Below are 17,952 nucleotides of genomic sequence, written 5' to 3'. Positions count from 1 at the left end.
ATCCACTTCAGTGAACATTTTTGCTTTATTCTTAGCACTGGAGTACCAGGATCCTACTTAGGAACATGTGAAATTATCCAATGATAATCTCCAGTGTCATTTAGCTTTTAGTTAGAGTACTTACAGAATTACAAGCAGTGTCACTCCATACAAAATTAAATATACCTTATGTATTTCCTTAAACCTTTTTACATTGTTCCACCTATTCATTAACCCAAACCTAGGTCGATTTAAACATTAACATGCATATGAATATTTATAATTATTTTTCGAATCATGATCTGAATAACATGGGCACATTGCATTCAGCCGCTACACCTCGGGGCTCCCTTTCTAGTCTCTCTCTGTCTCTGTGTGTGTGTTTCTGCATATGTTTTTATTTGGGTTTTTTGATTTGTCCTGTAGAACAACAGATTCTTAAATGTGCATATGAATCACCTGGAGATCTTATTAAAGATCCTGATGTAGCAGGCTGGGGCGGGGGTTTGGGAGTCCACAGGTTTAACCAGTGCCCAGGTGATACCAGTGTGGCTGTTCTGTGAACTACGCTTTGAGTAGGGAGGCTGTAGAATTTTCCACCTTCTGGAATTTTGCTGAGTTCATCCCTATGGTGGTGATTATGGTGTTCTTGTCTTTCTCATCTGCCTGGTAGTTGGGTCTAGAAGCTTGCATAACTTCTGGTAAAGGCTACTTTAAAGATCTCAATCAGTAATGCGACAAATATACTTCATAAATTTACACAGCAAATGTTCAGTGAAACAGAAATACGGATCAGAAAAAGGTGGAGGAAAACTAAGTGACCTGTTTTAATGAAATTGCTGCTGCTCCCATTTCTCATGTTGTACTCTGCTTTTATACATGCCACACAACGCTAAATCCGCAGCAAGGTCTCTACTCCTTTCCACACAGATTCTGTATTCCCACTCCACATTGTCATTTAAAGGGAAGAAAGTGAAGTCATGAGATAGTCTGAGAAAAAGTCATTTTTCTCTCTGTTTTTTCAGTAGTTCAGAATTCATTTAACTCTTTCACTTTCTCATTGCTTCGTTTACTGGGTTTCATGTTTGCAAACATGGAACATAGTGAGATAGGAAGAGAGGAAGAGACAAGCTGTATGAGATGTGTGAGAATCTTTAGTGCCAGTGTATGTAGGAAAGCTTTCTTCTCTTGGCTCCTGGACCAAGGTGTTGCTCGTCAGGGTACCTTGTTGTCATCTTCTTGTCATCTTCTCTCCTCCTTAGCTCCCTTCATGTATAAAACACACACATTCACACAGATGGATTGTATTCGCAATTCCATCAGTAGTAAGTGCTGCCCAGCTCAGGCATTGCTATGGTAACAGGAAGACATATGTTTCCTTGAATGTTACAGAACTGTATTTTAGTTAATTGAGGTTAAATAACTTATCATTTGGATTTTTTTTTAAATCACAAGACAATATAGGCAATGCAATCAGTTGGAACTCATCTTTGAAAAAGCTTGTTAGTTTAAACCATGTCTTTTTTCATGAAATAAAAATTATGTTGTTTTTAAAGATGCTGTGAGATGTTTAGAGAGATGTTTCTTATTAAGATCTTTGTAAGTATTTTGTTTGTTATTAGTGTCAAGACAGTACTACATTGGCCAGGCACACTGGCTTACGCCTATAATCCCAGCACTTTGGGAGGCCAAGGCAGGAGGATCTCTTGACCCCAGGAGTTCAAGACGAGCATGGGCAACATAGCGAGACCCCCCCTCTACAAAAAATTTTTTAATTATCTGGAGGTGGTGGCATGCGCCTGTGGTCCCAGCTACTTAGGGGACTGAGCTAAGAGGACCACTTTAGCCTGGGAGATCTAGGCTGCAGTGAGCCATGGTCTTGCCACTGCACTCCAGCCTGGGTGAAAGAGTGAGACCCTGTCTCAAAGAAAAAAAAAAGATGCTGCTGTGGACAGTCTACTAATGTCATATGACCTAGTTGTACAAATATTTAGTTAGCTTGCAGTCTGAAAAGGCGAGCAATATGTCTGAGAGAAACTAATGGGTTTCTCTTGGTTCTCTTCTGTGTTTATTTACCTGGAAAGATGCAAAAAGCCATTACAGCTTTCTTAGTTTCGAGGCTGGTTTCGTGAAATAATCTGTTCAGCTCAATTTGTATTTCATTCCTGTTGTGAGCAACCATAAACTTACAAACAATAAGCTTTACATGAATTCTGCAGAGAGGTAGAAAGATGTGATTAGGCAGCAGGTTTCTGGGAGATGAGCCTGAACAATTCTCAGACATACCAAGATGGCTAGAGAAAAGCAATACCCTCATTTTGTAGATGAGTAAAGTGCAGTTTAGGGAGATCAGTGTGAGCATAAACTTGTTTGGGGATATTCACCTACTGCTGTAGCAGCTGACACATCCTGACCACTTTCATCCAGGTTCTCATTTAATCCTCGCAACCACCCTATGAGGTGGGTGTTTCATTTTCCGTTTTTAGGCTTAGGAGTGTGACCCTGTCTCCCCCAGCCAGTAGAGGCTATGCTCTCTCATGCCAGTGCCTCCCTCCTCGCCCCAGGAGGGGACTTCTATCCTCACGCAGCATTTTCTTACCTGTAAAATCTTATCTGAAGGTATTTTATACAGTTGTACATTTTTAGTCTGTTAGTCAAATTTTTTAAAATTATCAAGTTAATATACATAGATATCATGTGGTTAAAAAAACCTTATAATGAAAAGAACTGACTCCCCTCCAAGCTGATCTTAGTCCTACTCCCAAGGAACAATCACTTTGAAACACTTGTACCCACAGTGCTAATCTTTTTTTTTTTTTTTTTTCTTTTTTTTTTTGAGAAAGGGTCTCACTCTGTCATCCAGGCTAGAGTGCAGTGGCACCATCACAGCTCACTGCATCCTCTACCTCCCAGGCTCAAGATGTCCTCCCGCCTCAGCCTTCCGAGTGGCTGGGACTACAGGTGCGTGCCACCATGCCTGGCTGATTTTTATATTTTTTTTGTAGAGACCAGGTCTTGCTATGTTGCCCCGGCTGGTCTCAAATTCCTGGGCTCCAGTGATCTGTCCGTCTTGGCCTCCCAAAGTACTGGGATTCCAGGCAAGTGACTGCCTTCTTACCAACTCTAGGTGGACTTAGTAACTTTCATCTACTGACCTACTTAGCTCACTTCTAACTTCCCCTCCGCTTTCTGCTCAACATGGCGAGGTCACTAGTTTTTGTTCTTTTATTGTTTAACTTTGTAACATTAAACAATGCACTTAAATCTCTGTTTCTTCTTCTTGCTGGACTAATTTTAAAGGTGAGGGACATTAGGGCTAGGCCCAATGGCTCACTCCTGTAGTCCCTACACTTTTGAAGGCCAAAGCGGGCAGATCACTTGAGCCCAGGAGTTCAAGACCAGCCTGGTCAACATGGCGAAACCCTGTCTCTACAAAACATACAAAAACTAGCTGGGCATGGTGGCCTGCCTGTGCCTGTAATCCCAGCTACTCAGGAGACTGAGGACCACCTGAGCCTGAGGAGGTTGAAGTTGCAGTGAGCCAAGATTGTGCCACTGCATTCCAGCCTGGGCACAGAGTGAGACCCTGCTCCAAAAAAATAATTTTTTTAAAAGGTGAGGACATTAGCATCCCTACTTTCTTATTCTTCCCCCTTCTACCTTCTAACTGTTCTGGGTCTCTTCTTTTACTTTGAAATGGTCAAGTTGTTATATGTTCTCTTTTATAACTGCAAATAGCCTTTGTCTATGAATTGTTCCACAAAGTCTAAGACAAATAAACAATGTTGAGATTATTGTGCTTTATGTAGAACCAAGTAGTGGGCAATGCTTACATTTATTTCTGTTTCCAATGTCATGACTCTTGTTCTGTTCAAAGGAGACTGTTTCTAAAAATCAAGTTCAAGTGGATTCTTCTTTCATATACAACATGACAATCATGCCACGGTTTACTTTATGCCTTGACTCTCTTTTTTCCCCTAAAGTTGTTTCATTGCCTTGCTGTTGTGGGACACATCTTATTCACCATATCCCTGGGGTCTTCAGGCTTCTTCCTCATTCTCTCTTTTAGGTAAAGCCCATTTCATTTTTTCTTCAAGTCTCTGAGTGGTTGTCCTTTGTTTGAAACCTGCCTTTTCATACTGCTTATTGTTTCTACGGGCATTTCTAGTTGCCTTCCTTTTTTCTTATCCTTGCCTTTTCTGTCCTTATATCCTTTCTCCCAGTTCTGTGTCCCATTTTTCCTAGAGATTTTCCTTACAGAGGCTGTCGTCCTCCAGCCTCATCCTGGACAGATTGTCCTCCAGGCTGTTGCATGGCTGCCAGCCTGGATCCTGCCCTCACTTTTCTCCTGGGTTCATTCACCTTCTGCTCTATGCTGTGTCTTCTTTGTGAGCAGGAAGAGGCCGCAGCACTTTTGCTCCTCTTTGGTTGCTCACACCACACCTTGTGCTCTGCAGCTCAAGGCCCTGATGGTGCATCCGGGTAGTTAGGGACTGATATGAGAATGTGCTCTTGGGGCCGAGTAGACCTCATTACGGGACCCACTGAGCTACTCCAACCTCCGCATTTGCCCTAATTTTTGTGCTTTGCTTGAGTTCCTCAGTGCTGGTGCTGAGTGTATTGAAGGAAACATTTGGTGCACAGGCCAAAGCTACCCTTCAGTATTGTTGTTCAGAAAGCTTCAATTCAAACTCAGTTTCCTCAATTAAAAAAAAATCTTAGGATATAATAAGCAAAGACAGGAAAAGAAATAATTCTTTCCAGAAAAAAAAAAAAAAGCCATTAAAGCCTTCCCCATTCCCATTCTTCAGAAATTGTACAATCTAATTAAAATTCTAAACTCCTGTAGGTTTTTAATTACTTGCTAAAGCAGTTGGCCAGATGGTTAAACATAATAAAAATAATAACGTTTTGAAAGAAATGGAGCAAACATCATTAAAGTTAACAGGAGAGAAAAGAAAATCTTAGCACATTATATTAGCTTACAGAAATGTTGCTCCTTTTTAAAAAGTGTGTTTCTTAAGCAAGGATAAAAGTCACCTGACAAATTTCACATCATGGTACTCTACTTATTTGAAGCTCAGATTTGAGATAGTTTGTTCATCCTCTGGAAAAGGCATGACCTTCACTCTGGATTTAAGAACAGCAAATGTTTACTTTTACTTCCTAGGAGAGGCCCTCAGGCCCTCCTGTAATTAGAAGCACACTGAAATAGAAATAAGATTAATAGGGACAGAATCTTACCTCATTTTTTCTTACCCTGTGTGCCAGAGATTTGACTGTCATGTAAGAGCTCCCTGGTTCATGTATAAAAAGGCCTGCTCTCATTATGTTAAGTGAAATAAACCAGGCACAGAAAGACAAACTTCACATGTTCTCACATATTTGTAGAAGCTAAAAACTAAAAGAACTGAACTCTAGGACAGAGAGAGTAGAAGGATGGTTATCAGAGGCTGGAAAAGGTAATGGGGATGGGGGGAGGTAGAGGGGAAGTGGAGATGGTTAATGGATACAAAATATAGGTAGAAAGAATGAATAAGACCTGGTATTTGCTAGCGCAACAGGATGACTATAGTAAAAAATAAGATACCTTTTTAAAATAACTAAGAGAGTAAGTTGGATTGTTCGTAACACAAAGCATAAATGCTTGAGGTGATGGATAGCCTATTTATCCTGATGTGATTATTTCACATTGCATTCCTGTATCAAAATATCTCATGTAACTCATAAATATATATATCCACTATGTACCCACAAACATTTTAAACTAAAAAAAAGGTTGTGTAAGGCCTTCTATGGTTCTTTAACTCAAGACTCTGGAAGACAGAGAAGGATCTGCAGGGCAGCCCCAGCCTGCCCTCCACCGAGGTTGATGTTTCGTCTGCCCTTGTAGCCGGTGACCCTCAGGGACATGGAGTGGGTCTTAACGATGGGTTCCCCTCCTTCCTAACCAGCACCCAGCCCTAGCTGCTGTCTGAACGGTTCTGCCCAGGAGAGATTCTGCTGGCCGTATCTGAATCCCCTTGTGAGAGCCCATGGTTTGGTCACCCCCTTCTGCCGGTGGTCACCCGGCAGAAGCAGAGGTGTCCACTGTTTAGCTCAGGGCTCTCACTGCTGTCTCAGTCTTCCACATGTGCTCAGTGGCCTTGACTTGGAGTTTTTCTTTCTCACCCTCAGCACGGCAGCCTGGTGCCACAGTTCTGTTTCCCACCTGAACATACTGCGACTGTGGCAGACAGCCCAGAGCACAATTCTGCTCCGCTGGCTGCACCTTCTCCATGCCTTGGTCCTTGTGGAAGTCCTTTGAGCAGAGGATTTTTTTGCCGCTTGGTCTAATATGAAACATCCCTCCAGCAACAGTAACTCTTGACGTAACTGTTTAACAGTTTCACACCTGTTAAGTCTGGATTGCAGTTCAGTATGATACTGTTTATATGCTTTCATAATAAAATGTATTAACTGGTAGGTAGAAGGTGATTATAGCTAACGGAAAAAAAATTACTACCAAAGTCTTTTCCTGATCACAGTAAATACAACAGGATGGAGTTAACCACTCTGCCTCCCAACTGTAAAAATAGTTTTAATAGAAAACTAAGAATCAATTTTCTGGGAAATTTATGGATATGGAATTATTTGCCCCTCTACAATTGGGAATAAATGCAGAGTAAAGCATTCTACAGAGATCAGGAACCTTACAGTAACATCCTTGAAGGACACAAGTGATTTGAAAAAGCACTTAACTAAAGATAAGCTCTATTTTTTCCTCTCTCCTCTCATGTTCTCACATCTCTAGTAGATAGTTGGGCCTCTGGGCAAATATCTGATGATCCATGAGTACATAAAATTAGTGAAAAACCAGGCACACCTGGAGAAGTTATTTATTAATGTTCAACTTGTGAAATGGAAGAGCATTCCCTTGAAATACAATATTCCCTCATTTTTTTTTTTTTTTTTTTGTTCATACTACAAATTGGTTTTGGATGTATTAGGGCTTCAAAGAAATAATTTCCAGCTATATAGGGATGGACTCTGGGTCTTTCCATTGAACCAGTAAGTCTCCTGATGAGGCCAGAGAGCCCATGTCTAGGGGCCAGGTGAGCCCCTCACTCCTCAAAGCCTGCCTTTCTGGTGGCCATGACAGTTGCAGATGCCGAGGCAGGGCAGGTGATCCTTTTGTCTTCCTGGATGTGAATGTTATACTTGGCCCTCAGTGGTACAGAAGGCCAGGCTAACGGGTTGGTACAAAGAGTGGACACTGTGATTCTGATTCCAAGTGAGGGGTTGGCAGCCAGCTGGCACCGGGTAGTCCCTGGAAGTGACAGGTTGGGCTGTGCTCCTCTCTGCCAGTGTGTGTACCATGGTGGAAAAAGCAACAAGGCAATGTTGTTGTAAGGACAGGGACTTGCCAGGGGAATTGCAGATTCATAGCCACAAAGCTTGAAATGAAAGTGAGTCAAGAACTTTGGTAGAAGAATTCCATCTTTCTAGGCGGTTAGGGCTCCCTGATCTTAGCTAACAGGACACCTCTGCTCCTTCTAGGATGTGTTCTAAGTGGTTCACGCCCTGGCGAGAAATAAGCTCATTCATGGCATCCACCTCTCTCTGTTTTTTTTTTTCACGGATGTCTTTGCTTTAGCTTCTGAATGTACAGTAGAAATAATAGTACAGATGTGGTTTGGGTGAATTGCTCTGAAAAGTGCTTTGAGTTTCTGAGAAATAAAATAAGACAGCATGAAAGACCAGGTGTGATTCCTTTTTATTTCCCCAACATTTAACCCATTGTCTAGCACCTTGTGGTCACTCCCTGATTCCTTTTACTTATTGGATGAAAACATTGTAGCAGGTGATGGTGCTATTAAGCCTATTGATATTCCCTTGAGAGAACAGTGTTCTTGTCCATGCGCTAAGCAGTGTTGAATCAATTCTACCAAAGTGATTTCCTTCAGGGGACACGCTACAGAGTGGAATGATGACAGTCCCTTTTCCTAATGAGATTTATGGGACCCTGAAGCCTGCCTGTGCTTGAGGAATGCTGGCGATGCCCCACTGGGAGACCTGCCAGAGATTATAGGTGATACCCATGTCTTTTTCCCTCATCCTCAGGATCCTTTCTGAGGTTCCCTATGTGACCTTTCAGAGGAGAGATTTTTTTCATCACTGTGTACTTAAGGACATTATCAAGGTCCTGGCTATGTGTGGGGTACTTCTGTGAGGCTGCAGGAGAAAAGAGGCCTTGGTTACAGCATTCAGGATGCCTGTTTTCTAATAAGAAAGAGATACAAGTACTCTAACCACAATGTGACACAGAACATGTAAGGGCTGAAGCTATTGAGATGAAGAGGGTAGAATCTTCCCACCGGAGTCAGGGAGGGTTACACATGAAGGACGTGGAGTTTGAACCCTGCTTGAGGAAACGATAGGAGTTTGGTGGTTAGGGATGGGAGCGAAGGAACCATTCCAAGTAGAGGAAAAAAAGCAAGATGAAAAGAGGAGTATGGACTGGATTTGAAGAGTAGTGAGTTTGCAAGAGCTTGGACTGGAAGAGGGAGGGAGGCCCAACTTGGAGGACCCTGGATGTCACCCCAAGGATTGTGAATGACCCTTATTATCCCTTTAATGTTGTATAGTAAGTTCCACAGCTCTTCTTCTTCCCCAGCAAACATGGTGGGAGTAGAATAAATTCGTTCACAGAAAAGCTGAAAACTCTTGGGAAGTTGTTACTTAACCATTTCCTTTTGTGTTGAGTCCTCCCTTCATTTTCTCTCAGTGAAAAAAAATGCAAGGATAGGTGAGAGAGTTGGGAGGGTCAGATATCACTGTGGCTCCAGAGTATAGATAGCTGCCTCAATATAACTGTAGGATGTCCCTCCTGGTTTGATAGGTGAGCTTAAAAACTAGAAACCAGTTAGTCCTACTTCCTCAGACGAAATAAACTGGGTTTGTTTCTGTTAAGCTTTTATACAATTATGTCTAAATACGATTTATTATTGATTTAGTTTAATGCTCTGAGACATGCCATCTTATTGTTTGTTCTGAGAGTTTTGTCTCATTGTAGATACTCAGCCTAAGTTAATATTTTATGAGACCCAATGATAACTTAAGGCTAAAAATATGATAGAAGCCAGGGCTATTTTTTTGTTTGTAAAGACAATTTTGCTACACTCAAGAGAGCTAAGATTGAGAAACACAAACCCCCATTTGAGCACAAGGCCTACTTCCTTTATTGACCGTTCTGATGAGCAATGATGAATTGTAACAGATTTTCTCATTATTAAGTCCATAGCCTTCCAAAGACCATAGTAATCGATTTTTACATTCTTACAAATATTTACAAAGTGATTATTACATCCCAGGCACTGATCTAAGAACTTTACAAATATCAAGCTGTTTTATCCTTATAACAACCATATGAAATAGGTGCTGTTATTATTCCTATGTTACAGACAAGGAAATTAAGGCACAAAGAAGTAAAGCAACTTGTCCAAGGTCACACAGATAGTATTCACTGCCATTTGAGTAGACGTGAAGTAAAGGTTGTGTTTGGTGTGTTTGATGTCGCTGGGAAAGGGGAAGAACTCGCCTGAGAACTTCCCATGCTGTGCCCTATGCAGAACTGGGTTCTTGGACCATTTTATTAGACGCTTCTTTTCTACAGTTTATGTCAGTAGTTGTCCTTCAAGAAACTCAGTATTTTTGCTGTGAATGTCTATAAGTGAACAGTTTCCATATATGTACAGCAAGTATGCATTAGCTGTACCACAGTCTAGCCCTGCATATTTTCTTATGTTAGAAGATGTGACTGGTAGTAGCATTTCCCCAGATGTTCGGCAGTGACTGGACAGTTAATAAGAAATGACATTTAGTCATATGTTCTGTAGGCCTAACACCCTGCTAAGCACATCGTATGCATTATTCAGTTTAATCCTTCCAACAATCCCATGGAGCAGATCCTAAGAATATCCCCTTTTTATAGATACGGAAACAGAGGCCTAGAAAGGTATTGTAATTGAGCGCAGGTTGCAGAGTAGGGATTTGAACCCTGGAACTGTTTCCTGAGCCTCTGGTCTTGACCACTCTGCATGCTCCCTCCCCCTGTGCCATACCAGGGGCCAGGAATGACCACTCATTCATGACTGAGTGCCAGGGCAAAGCCTTTGCTGCTGTCTTAGCCTCCCTCCAGGAGCGGCCGTGTGGCATGCTCAGGGCCCATGGCCCTCCTTGCTGGTTTGGCATTCTCCCTGTGCTGGCCAGCCCGGCTGTCTGCTCCTGACTCCTGCCAGTGAATGACAGCTGATCTTGACAAACTTCTGTGGTCATCTTGTGGCAGATCTGCTTCATGTCTTAATAGATCCTCCACTCGCTTTTGCTGTTAGCACGTATTGAAAGAGCCAGGTTTCACCCCGTGTCCGTCCACCATCAACCTTCTCCCCAGCTGAGTTCAGCATTTGTGGGCTGCCTGAATGCCACTCCACCCTGTGACTGGGCAGCAGGGAGATGGGTGTGGGCGGAGCAGGTGGAAACCTAGACAACATGGATCCTGACAGTGATGGTGGCGACTGTAAGGAGGGGAGTTCATGCAGTCACGTTAGCTGCTCATTAGGCACCTTGAGAGGCCTATTGATAATGACTTCTACTCTTACTTTTAGATAGTATTTTCTTCTACACCAAGCATGGTATCCATGGTAGATGCTCGATAAGCATTTGGTGAATGCAGGAGCCAGTGAGTGACTGAATGAATGAATTGTTGCCTGGTTCCTTTGATTAAATGGCATCCTAAAAGGCCCTGGGGATGCGTTTTCTCCTGCTGCTACCTGGGATTGTGTTTCCTCCGCTCGACTCTTCCCTCCTGAATGCCTGGCCTTTCTTCCTCTTCCCCTTTCTCCTTTGCGTATCAGCCCAGGGAGTGGCTGGACTCCATGGTGGAGGCAAGAAATGTGTTTTAGGTGATATTACAGATGGCGATAGGTTCCATAATTTTAGAATAGAAGTATTCTTTGGGGAAATTAGGAGTTAAATCAACTTTCAAGGGCTAATATGAAACCCAAACACCCACATATGATATTAATGTAGGAACATGCATTTTGAGTCCTAAACAGACTGTGGGGCAAATCCCTGGGAACTGAATATATTTGAGCAGCTCAGATCATCCAAGCATGTGCGGTGGAATCTGTCCCTCATCTGTGCTCCTGACTGAGAGTCTGTTCTTGACTTGGTGGTTTTCCTGACATGCTGGATTGAAATAGAATGGTTTCTGGAAATTGTGTTCTTGGTACTAGTGATAGGTTCCTACAGTTTTGTTTTCCAGTTGGAATTTATAATTGATACATCACACCAGTGTCTGGGCAGACTGTGCCTTCAGTGGTTTTCCCTCCTGTATCTTTCCACAGATGTGTCATCCCCACACCAGCGAGCCTCTGCCAAGATGAAACCGATAGAAGAAGGAGCAGAAGATGACGATGAGGTCTTTGAACCGGCATCTCCAAATACATTGAAAGTCCATCAGCTGCCTTGATCAGAGAGAGAATTCGGGTTACCAAGACAGAACATGTCTTGAAGAGATCCTGAAAAATACCAGCACTTTTTCGTGGCTTTTAGGTTCTTCTGCTTTAGTGCATCCAGACTGGTAGTGTCTGAGGGAGGAAGTGAGGAAGGGTCAAGGATGGAAGGGTTCTTTCACTTACCCTTTTGATTAGTCAGCTTTTAAAGTAATTGTTTTACTGAGCCTTCTGACTATGCCTTGTTCTCTTTTGAGATATATATTTTCACAGTCTTTTCTAGATATATTGTTGTTTTAACTTAACAAATCTTAGCACTCTCTCAATGCCTTTTCACTTACTTTTTTCCAAGTTGTGATTCTTTTTCCTCACGGTCTTTTTTGTTCCATGGCAATGGGGTTGTCCGTTTGATAATTTTAACAAACAATGTAAGTTTAAATTTGAGGCTAAGGTAACGTGAAAAAGCATGGAATCTCAAACTTTATTCCATATTTTGTAATGGGACGTTTTAGAGAAAGGTGTGATTTGACTGGTTTTATTTTTCTCCCAGGCCGGAAGTATTACCCCACTGGATCACCTTACTTAGTTGGGCTCTGTGTCGATAACTTGATAATGAACACAACTCTCAGACTTGACTCACATTACCCTTGTATTATGCCATTTATAAATTGCTCTGAAACCTGAAGCTGGAAAGATAACAGATGGGTTTCTGAGCATGGGGTTAACCTCCAGCCAAACTCAACTTCCTTGGGATTTGGAGTCACCTTGTTCTGCACACACGGGTGTGGGAAACACTTTATGTATGTTGGGAGGACAGGGGAGTTAAATGGCTGGGCAGGTACCACAGGGTGAGGTGACTGAAAGATCCGCTTCATTCTTTGGTCTGTATTCTGAAGTTCCAGATTGTTCATCTAGAGGCAGAGACGTCACTTTTTAAAAAGTGCCAGATGCCCCAGTGCCAGAGCCGTGAACGTGAACACAGTGGAGGGCAGAGGGTTTACCACAGGCCAGGCTGTGGACACCCAACCCAGATACTGCAGTGAGGGCCTTCATTCCAGAGCTCTCTTTTCTACTGAAATCATGGTTTAGTAAACAGTGGCGTTTGGCTGGTGGGAAATGCATAACTGGTCAGTGTGTCTGGTCAGCGTGGCTGTGGCACTTGGCCAGGACACTCCGTTGAGTGAAGCTCGTTGATTGGCCATGCTGGTCATGTCTCTTTTGCTTCATCCACTAGAACCAACTTTGAGTCAGTCCCCTGTTAGGTTAAACGGCTAAGAAAAGTTCCAAATGAAATTGTTTTCAGGTGAACTGAGCCAAAAGCAGCAACTCTTCCCATGAGGTGATTTCTGTTAGAGGAGGCATATAAATAAGCTCATCTAGGGTCACCTCATTTTCCTAAATATGTTTTTAAAGCAATTATTTTAGTAATTTCATTTGAGTTAAATTCACATGCTCGGTCACTCATTGAGAAAATTTACACAGACTCTGAATCCAGTTCCTGACATCTTCATCAGATGTTGGTTTATTGACATCACAGTAAAAAGGCCACTGTCGACTGGACACGGTGGCTCACACCTGTAATCACAGCACTTTGGGAGGCCAAGCTGGATGGATTACTTAAGCCTAGGACTTCAAGACCAGCCTGGGCGAGACCAGCCTGGGCAACATGGCTAAACCCCATCTCTACAAACAAAATTAGCTGGGCCTGGTGGTGCACGCCTGTAGTCCCAGCTACTCAGAAGGCTAAGGTAGGAGGTTCGCTTGAACCTGGGAGGTTGAGGTTGCAGTGAGCCCAGATCACACCACCGCACTCTAGCCTGGACAACACAGTGAGACCCTATTTCAAAACAAAAGCTGCTTTCACTGTACTGCTGCAGCAATTTCTTCAGGTAGCTAAATTAGGAACTTGTTTTGGAGAAATGAAGCAAAGGTGAATGACAGCCTAGGCTTTGAAATTATAAAGCTCTCTCAGGTTGAACTCTCTCTCACGCTCTCACTCTCACTGTCTCCCTGTACCTGTGAGCACAGGTGTGACTGTGACATCATAGCCGATACTACTTTCCTGTACCCACTGGGGTAAAGTTAGGCAACCCATTTATTTTACACATGCATAAGACTAATTTACAGAATCACTCTATACAGTCGTTAGATGTAACATCCTTCCCTGAGTAGAAAATAATGGAGTAATGAATGTGTTTGGAGATTATTTTCTGTAATGCTGGGAACAAACCTTTTTTAAAAGCACACTGCTAAAAGTAGGTGACATAAGACCATTTACTGTTTTTATTAAAGTGTGTGTGTGTATCAGTGTCTCAATGGGAAGATTGTAATCTCAAGGTTAGGACTCTTAAAAGAGCCACTTAGCCTGAATGGGAAACATGAAACTATTTTTAAATACACACTTCTAAGGAAGACAGTGAGACTCTGAAAAAAGGTATAAGGCATTGAGAAGCCCTCCCATATAGACTTGATTGCAAAGAAGCAGATAAGAAGACAGAAAAGTGTTTTAAATGTAAGATCTCCTATGGAGTACTTTAAATTCATTTATACAAATGAATAAGTATATCTTTGTATAATGCATAAATACATAGATAAAAACATGTTTGCTGCCAAAGTTCCCAGTAAGATGCTTCCTGTGTTTTTTGGCCTTTACTTAGCTGAATGATCAAAGTTCAGAAAATGGTCTGCAAAAGTTACTCCATATACAACCCCATATCTACTACTTTTAAATGTAACATCAACTCAGTTGTATGAATCTAGAGTGTAATATTTATATTAGAATGTATATGTCATTTAAAATATTTTGAAATCCCTCATAAATATTTATATTTACTAAACTAATAGCATAGACACTATATAAATCTACAGTGATGCTAAAATAAATTAGTAATAATGGGTGCTATATAATTATTTTTAGTTATCATCCCTGTCTCTCTGGAATCTTCTCCATTTCTCCCTGTCACTCAATTTCATTTTAATCATTGGACACCTTTGCGTTTTGCTGCTAACAGTGTGTGTATGTCACTCTTTTTATATCTGGTGTTCCCACTTGTCTGAAGCTCTCTTGATCTTAGAACCTGGAGCTGCAGATTCCTCCATGTCAGCTCCCATCACAGCCCCAAAGACAGAGTCACTTGGTTGCTGGAAAAATCTTTGGGGAAAGCTGGTATAACCTACACACTGACCTGTCCCCAGTGTTTCCAGGTAATGACTTGGCACTGCAGAGGAAGTTTCATGCTGTTGCGTGTGGTGGCTCCAAGCCAAGCACCTGGCATGCAGGTCAGCCCCTCCCAGCAGGGCGTGGTATCATCCTCTTCTCAGATGCCATGTTGCAGCCCCAAGGTCTCACCATTTTGTAGGTTTTAGAAACCCATTTTCTTGGTCATTTATAAAGCTGCTTTATAGATATCTTTGATCCTGGCATGCCTTGGTTTCCTCTCCCTTCCCTCTTTCCAATCCTGGTTTCCCACCACCTCTTTTAGTAATTCTCAATTCAAAGTCCCAAGAATTTGGAATGGTAGGATGCTGTGCGGGGAGCTCGAGGCTGAGGCGTAATCACCACTTCAGTTCTGCTCCTCAGGGGACACGCTCCCTTACTCACGGCAGCCATGTTTGATTGTCACAGAGCCCCCCAAATACTGTCTATAGTGACACACTGTAGGTATCATAAATTTTAAGAAATCTGCTTTTAAGTACTGTTTATAGGTTTTTCTGTTACACTTGCAACCTAGTTTTAAAATACATGAGGATTTTATGAAAGCTTTATACAGACCTTTATAGGAAACTCATTCTTTGATTTTAGGTGCCATTTAAATTGATAACACTTACTTTATAATAAAGATGCTTTTTGTCTGGATACAGCCTTATAGTTTAAAATATCTTCATATATTGCCACTTGATCAAATAAATTTCTTACTTAGAAAATGTGTGTATTTTTTATTTCATCCCTCTTCCATGTATCTAGCTTGTTCGAATGCTGTGCCCGAAGGCCGAGGTTGTGGGGACTGCCCTGGTGCAGGCCACTGTATTCTGAGCGGACCAGCAGGGGCAGTGCTCACGGGTCGGTCATGCCTTACTTCAAAGGTCCTGCCATCCTGGCTGCTTTGACTGTGAAAAAAGAAAAATGGCCAGAAGGCAGCGTAGACAGTGTTGACTAGATGCAGCAATGCAGAAGCCTTCAGAGTTTTACTGACGGGACTTGGTGGACTTCAGCCTTTTATCCACTGCATCTGAACATTCACTCCCTTCTAGCTTCCTAAGATTCGACAATAAGAGGAGTCACATGAAGGAGTCAGAAGAGCTCCCTGGGTCTGTTCTGTGGTGGACGAGGGGGACAGTCTTTCTATTCTTTGAGAAACCCACATTTTCTCCCATAAGCTGTCCTAGGTATTGGAATGGAAACTTGACAGCCCATCTTTTGACCTTGAGTAGCAAGCCCTTGGCATCTAACACACTCACCCTAGTTGGCCTCAAGGATAGGCCCAAATGGAAGGAGCATCTTACACCATGAAAGAAATTAATTCTGTCACTCAACAGCCATGGCATCGAGGCCTGATGTCTGGGTTTCCAGCCCTGAACTTTGTGCTGAGCCAGCTTTTGACCAGCTTCCCCTTACCTAAGACTGTGCTGTAAGAGCTGGGGAGTCTCCACTGATGTCCACTTGGGGGTTTTCTGTGGACAGACATGGCTACAGCCAACCAGAAGATAAAGCTGACAGGACTTGGCTATTCATGGGAACAGAAGTGGAGAGTGAGGGAGGCGTGTCAGAGATTTCTGGCTTAAGTTACTGCTGGTGATTCTCTGGCCAGGAACATGGCAGAGCACCAGGTTTGAATGCAAAGTCTGAGTATGTTTTCTTCATGGTAAGTTTGAGGGGCCTTGAGAATAATGAAGAGATGTCAAGCAGGCAATTGGGTAAGTCAGCCTGGAACTCAGTGAAGGGATCTGGGCTGAAGATACAGATTTCCAAGTTGAAGATGTCACTGTGAGTTTACCAGCTTCCTAATACATAAAGATTTTTCTAGTTAAGGTTTTTTCTTTTCCTCGTTCCTTGCACCCCCCATGAATGAATGAATGAATGAATGATAATAAATGAGTGAATTTTGGATCTTTTATTCTGAAACGTGTTAACGTTTGAAAGATCTGCATAAGTGAGCCAGTATTTTTTAAGTGATCAACACATGATGTTATAAAGTCACACACATGGATATAAGATCTATTCCAAGCACAGGCTAGACCAGTGCAGCAGCACAAAACTGCCATTAACAGGGTTTCAGACTCCACACTGCAAACAACCTTTACGAAAGATTGTTCCTTTTCCACTCCCACTGCTTCACTTGACCTTAAAAAAAAGAAAAAAGAAACTATTAAGTATAGAGTTTCTTGTAGTATCAAGAATAGCCTCAGTTGGCTGGGCATGGTGGCTCACGCCTGTAATCCCAACACTTTGGGGAGGCCAAGGTGGGTGGATCACTTAAGGCCAGGAATTCAAGACCAGCACAGGCAACATGACAAAACCACATCTCTACTAAAAGAACAAAAATTAGCCAGGTGTCGCGGTGCGCACCTACAATCCCAGCTACTCAGGAGAATTGCTGGAACCCAGGAGGCGGAAGCTGCAGTGAGCAGAGATCATGCCACAGAACTCCAGCCTGGGTGACAGAGCAAGACTCTGTCTCAAAAAAAAAAAAAAAAATCCACAATTATCTCAAGATTATTAAAGTACTTAATCTGTCCTCCTACCTTTTCCAAAATCTGTGTGAGACTAGATTTTCTTCATATACTTCAACCAAAACGATAGGCTACAATCCACTGAATGCAGGGCAGATGTGAAAATCCAGCTCTTCTATGGAGCCACACCTCTAAAAGAATTGCAAAAGCGTAAAACAATGCCACTGTATACTTTTTTTGTTTTATAAAATAGTAATTTTATAAATTTTATAAATAGAAAAGTGTTCTTCATGTTAACATGTAATGAGTTATTTATTATTTTCAAGCAGAATGACGAATGTCATTGTTCTCTAAGCACCTGTGTTTCTAGCCCCTGTGGCTCTCCCCTGATTCCTGCAATAGAACCCCACCTTGTTTCTCCACCTCTGGCCTTGCATTTTCCAGTCGACCTTTGTGCTGCTATCGGAATAATTGGAAAATTTGCCAACAGAATTGAAAACCTTCCGATGGAGCTTCCTTTCCTGTGGAGAAAAGGCCACACTCTCTGCATGACCACCAACGCCCTTCCTATACCCGATCACCTGCACCCAGCCAAGGCGGTGACTTCTCCATCCCCTGAACTCATCACACAGGAGCCCACCTCTACCTGAAATGCCCGCATTTCTCATCCAGCGGTGCCCCCAGGGTAAACTCCCACACCTCTGTGGATCTGCTCTTCCCTCCTTTGCTGCCCTCTGTGGCTTATGCACACCATATGGTTGGTTGTATGGCAGCCACAGCAGGGACGTTTGCTTAGGTCTCAATGTCT

General features: G+C 42.5%; 1 protein-coding gene across 1 annotated transcript in view; it reads left to right on the top strand.

Annotated features, from left to right (window-relative positions):
- Positions 1-14,609, top strand: part of POPDC1 (popeye domain cAMP effector 1) — a 38,904-nt gene extending 24,295 nt beyond the window's left edge. Inside the window, exon 8 of the mRNA XM_008007472.3 lies at positions 11,367-14,609. Within this exon, the coding sequence (XP_008005663.1) occupies positions 11,367-11,491 (125 nt within the window). The 3' untranslated portion in view covers positions 11,492-14,609. The remainder of the gene's footprint in view (positions 1-11,366) is intronic.
- The last annotated feature ends 3,343 nt before the right edge of the window (positions 14,610-17,952 follow it).

Source organism: Chlorocebus sabaeus, chromosome 13, assembly GCF_047675955.1.
Source record: "Chlorocebus sabaeus isolate Y175 chromosome 13, mChlSab1.0.hap1, whole genome shotgun sequence".
Lineage (NCBI taxonomy): Eukaryota > Metazoa > Chordata > Mammalia > Primates > Cercopithecidae > Chlorocebus > Chlorocebus sabaeus.
This window is presented reverse-complemented; position numbering and strand designations above follow the sequence as displayed.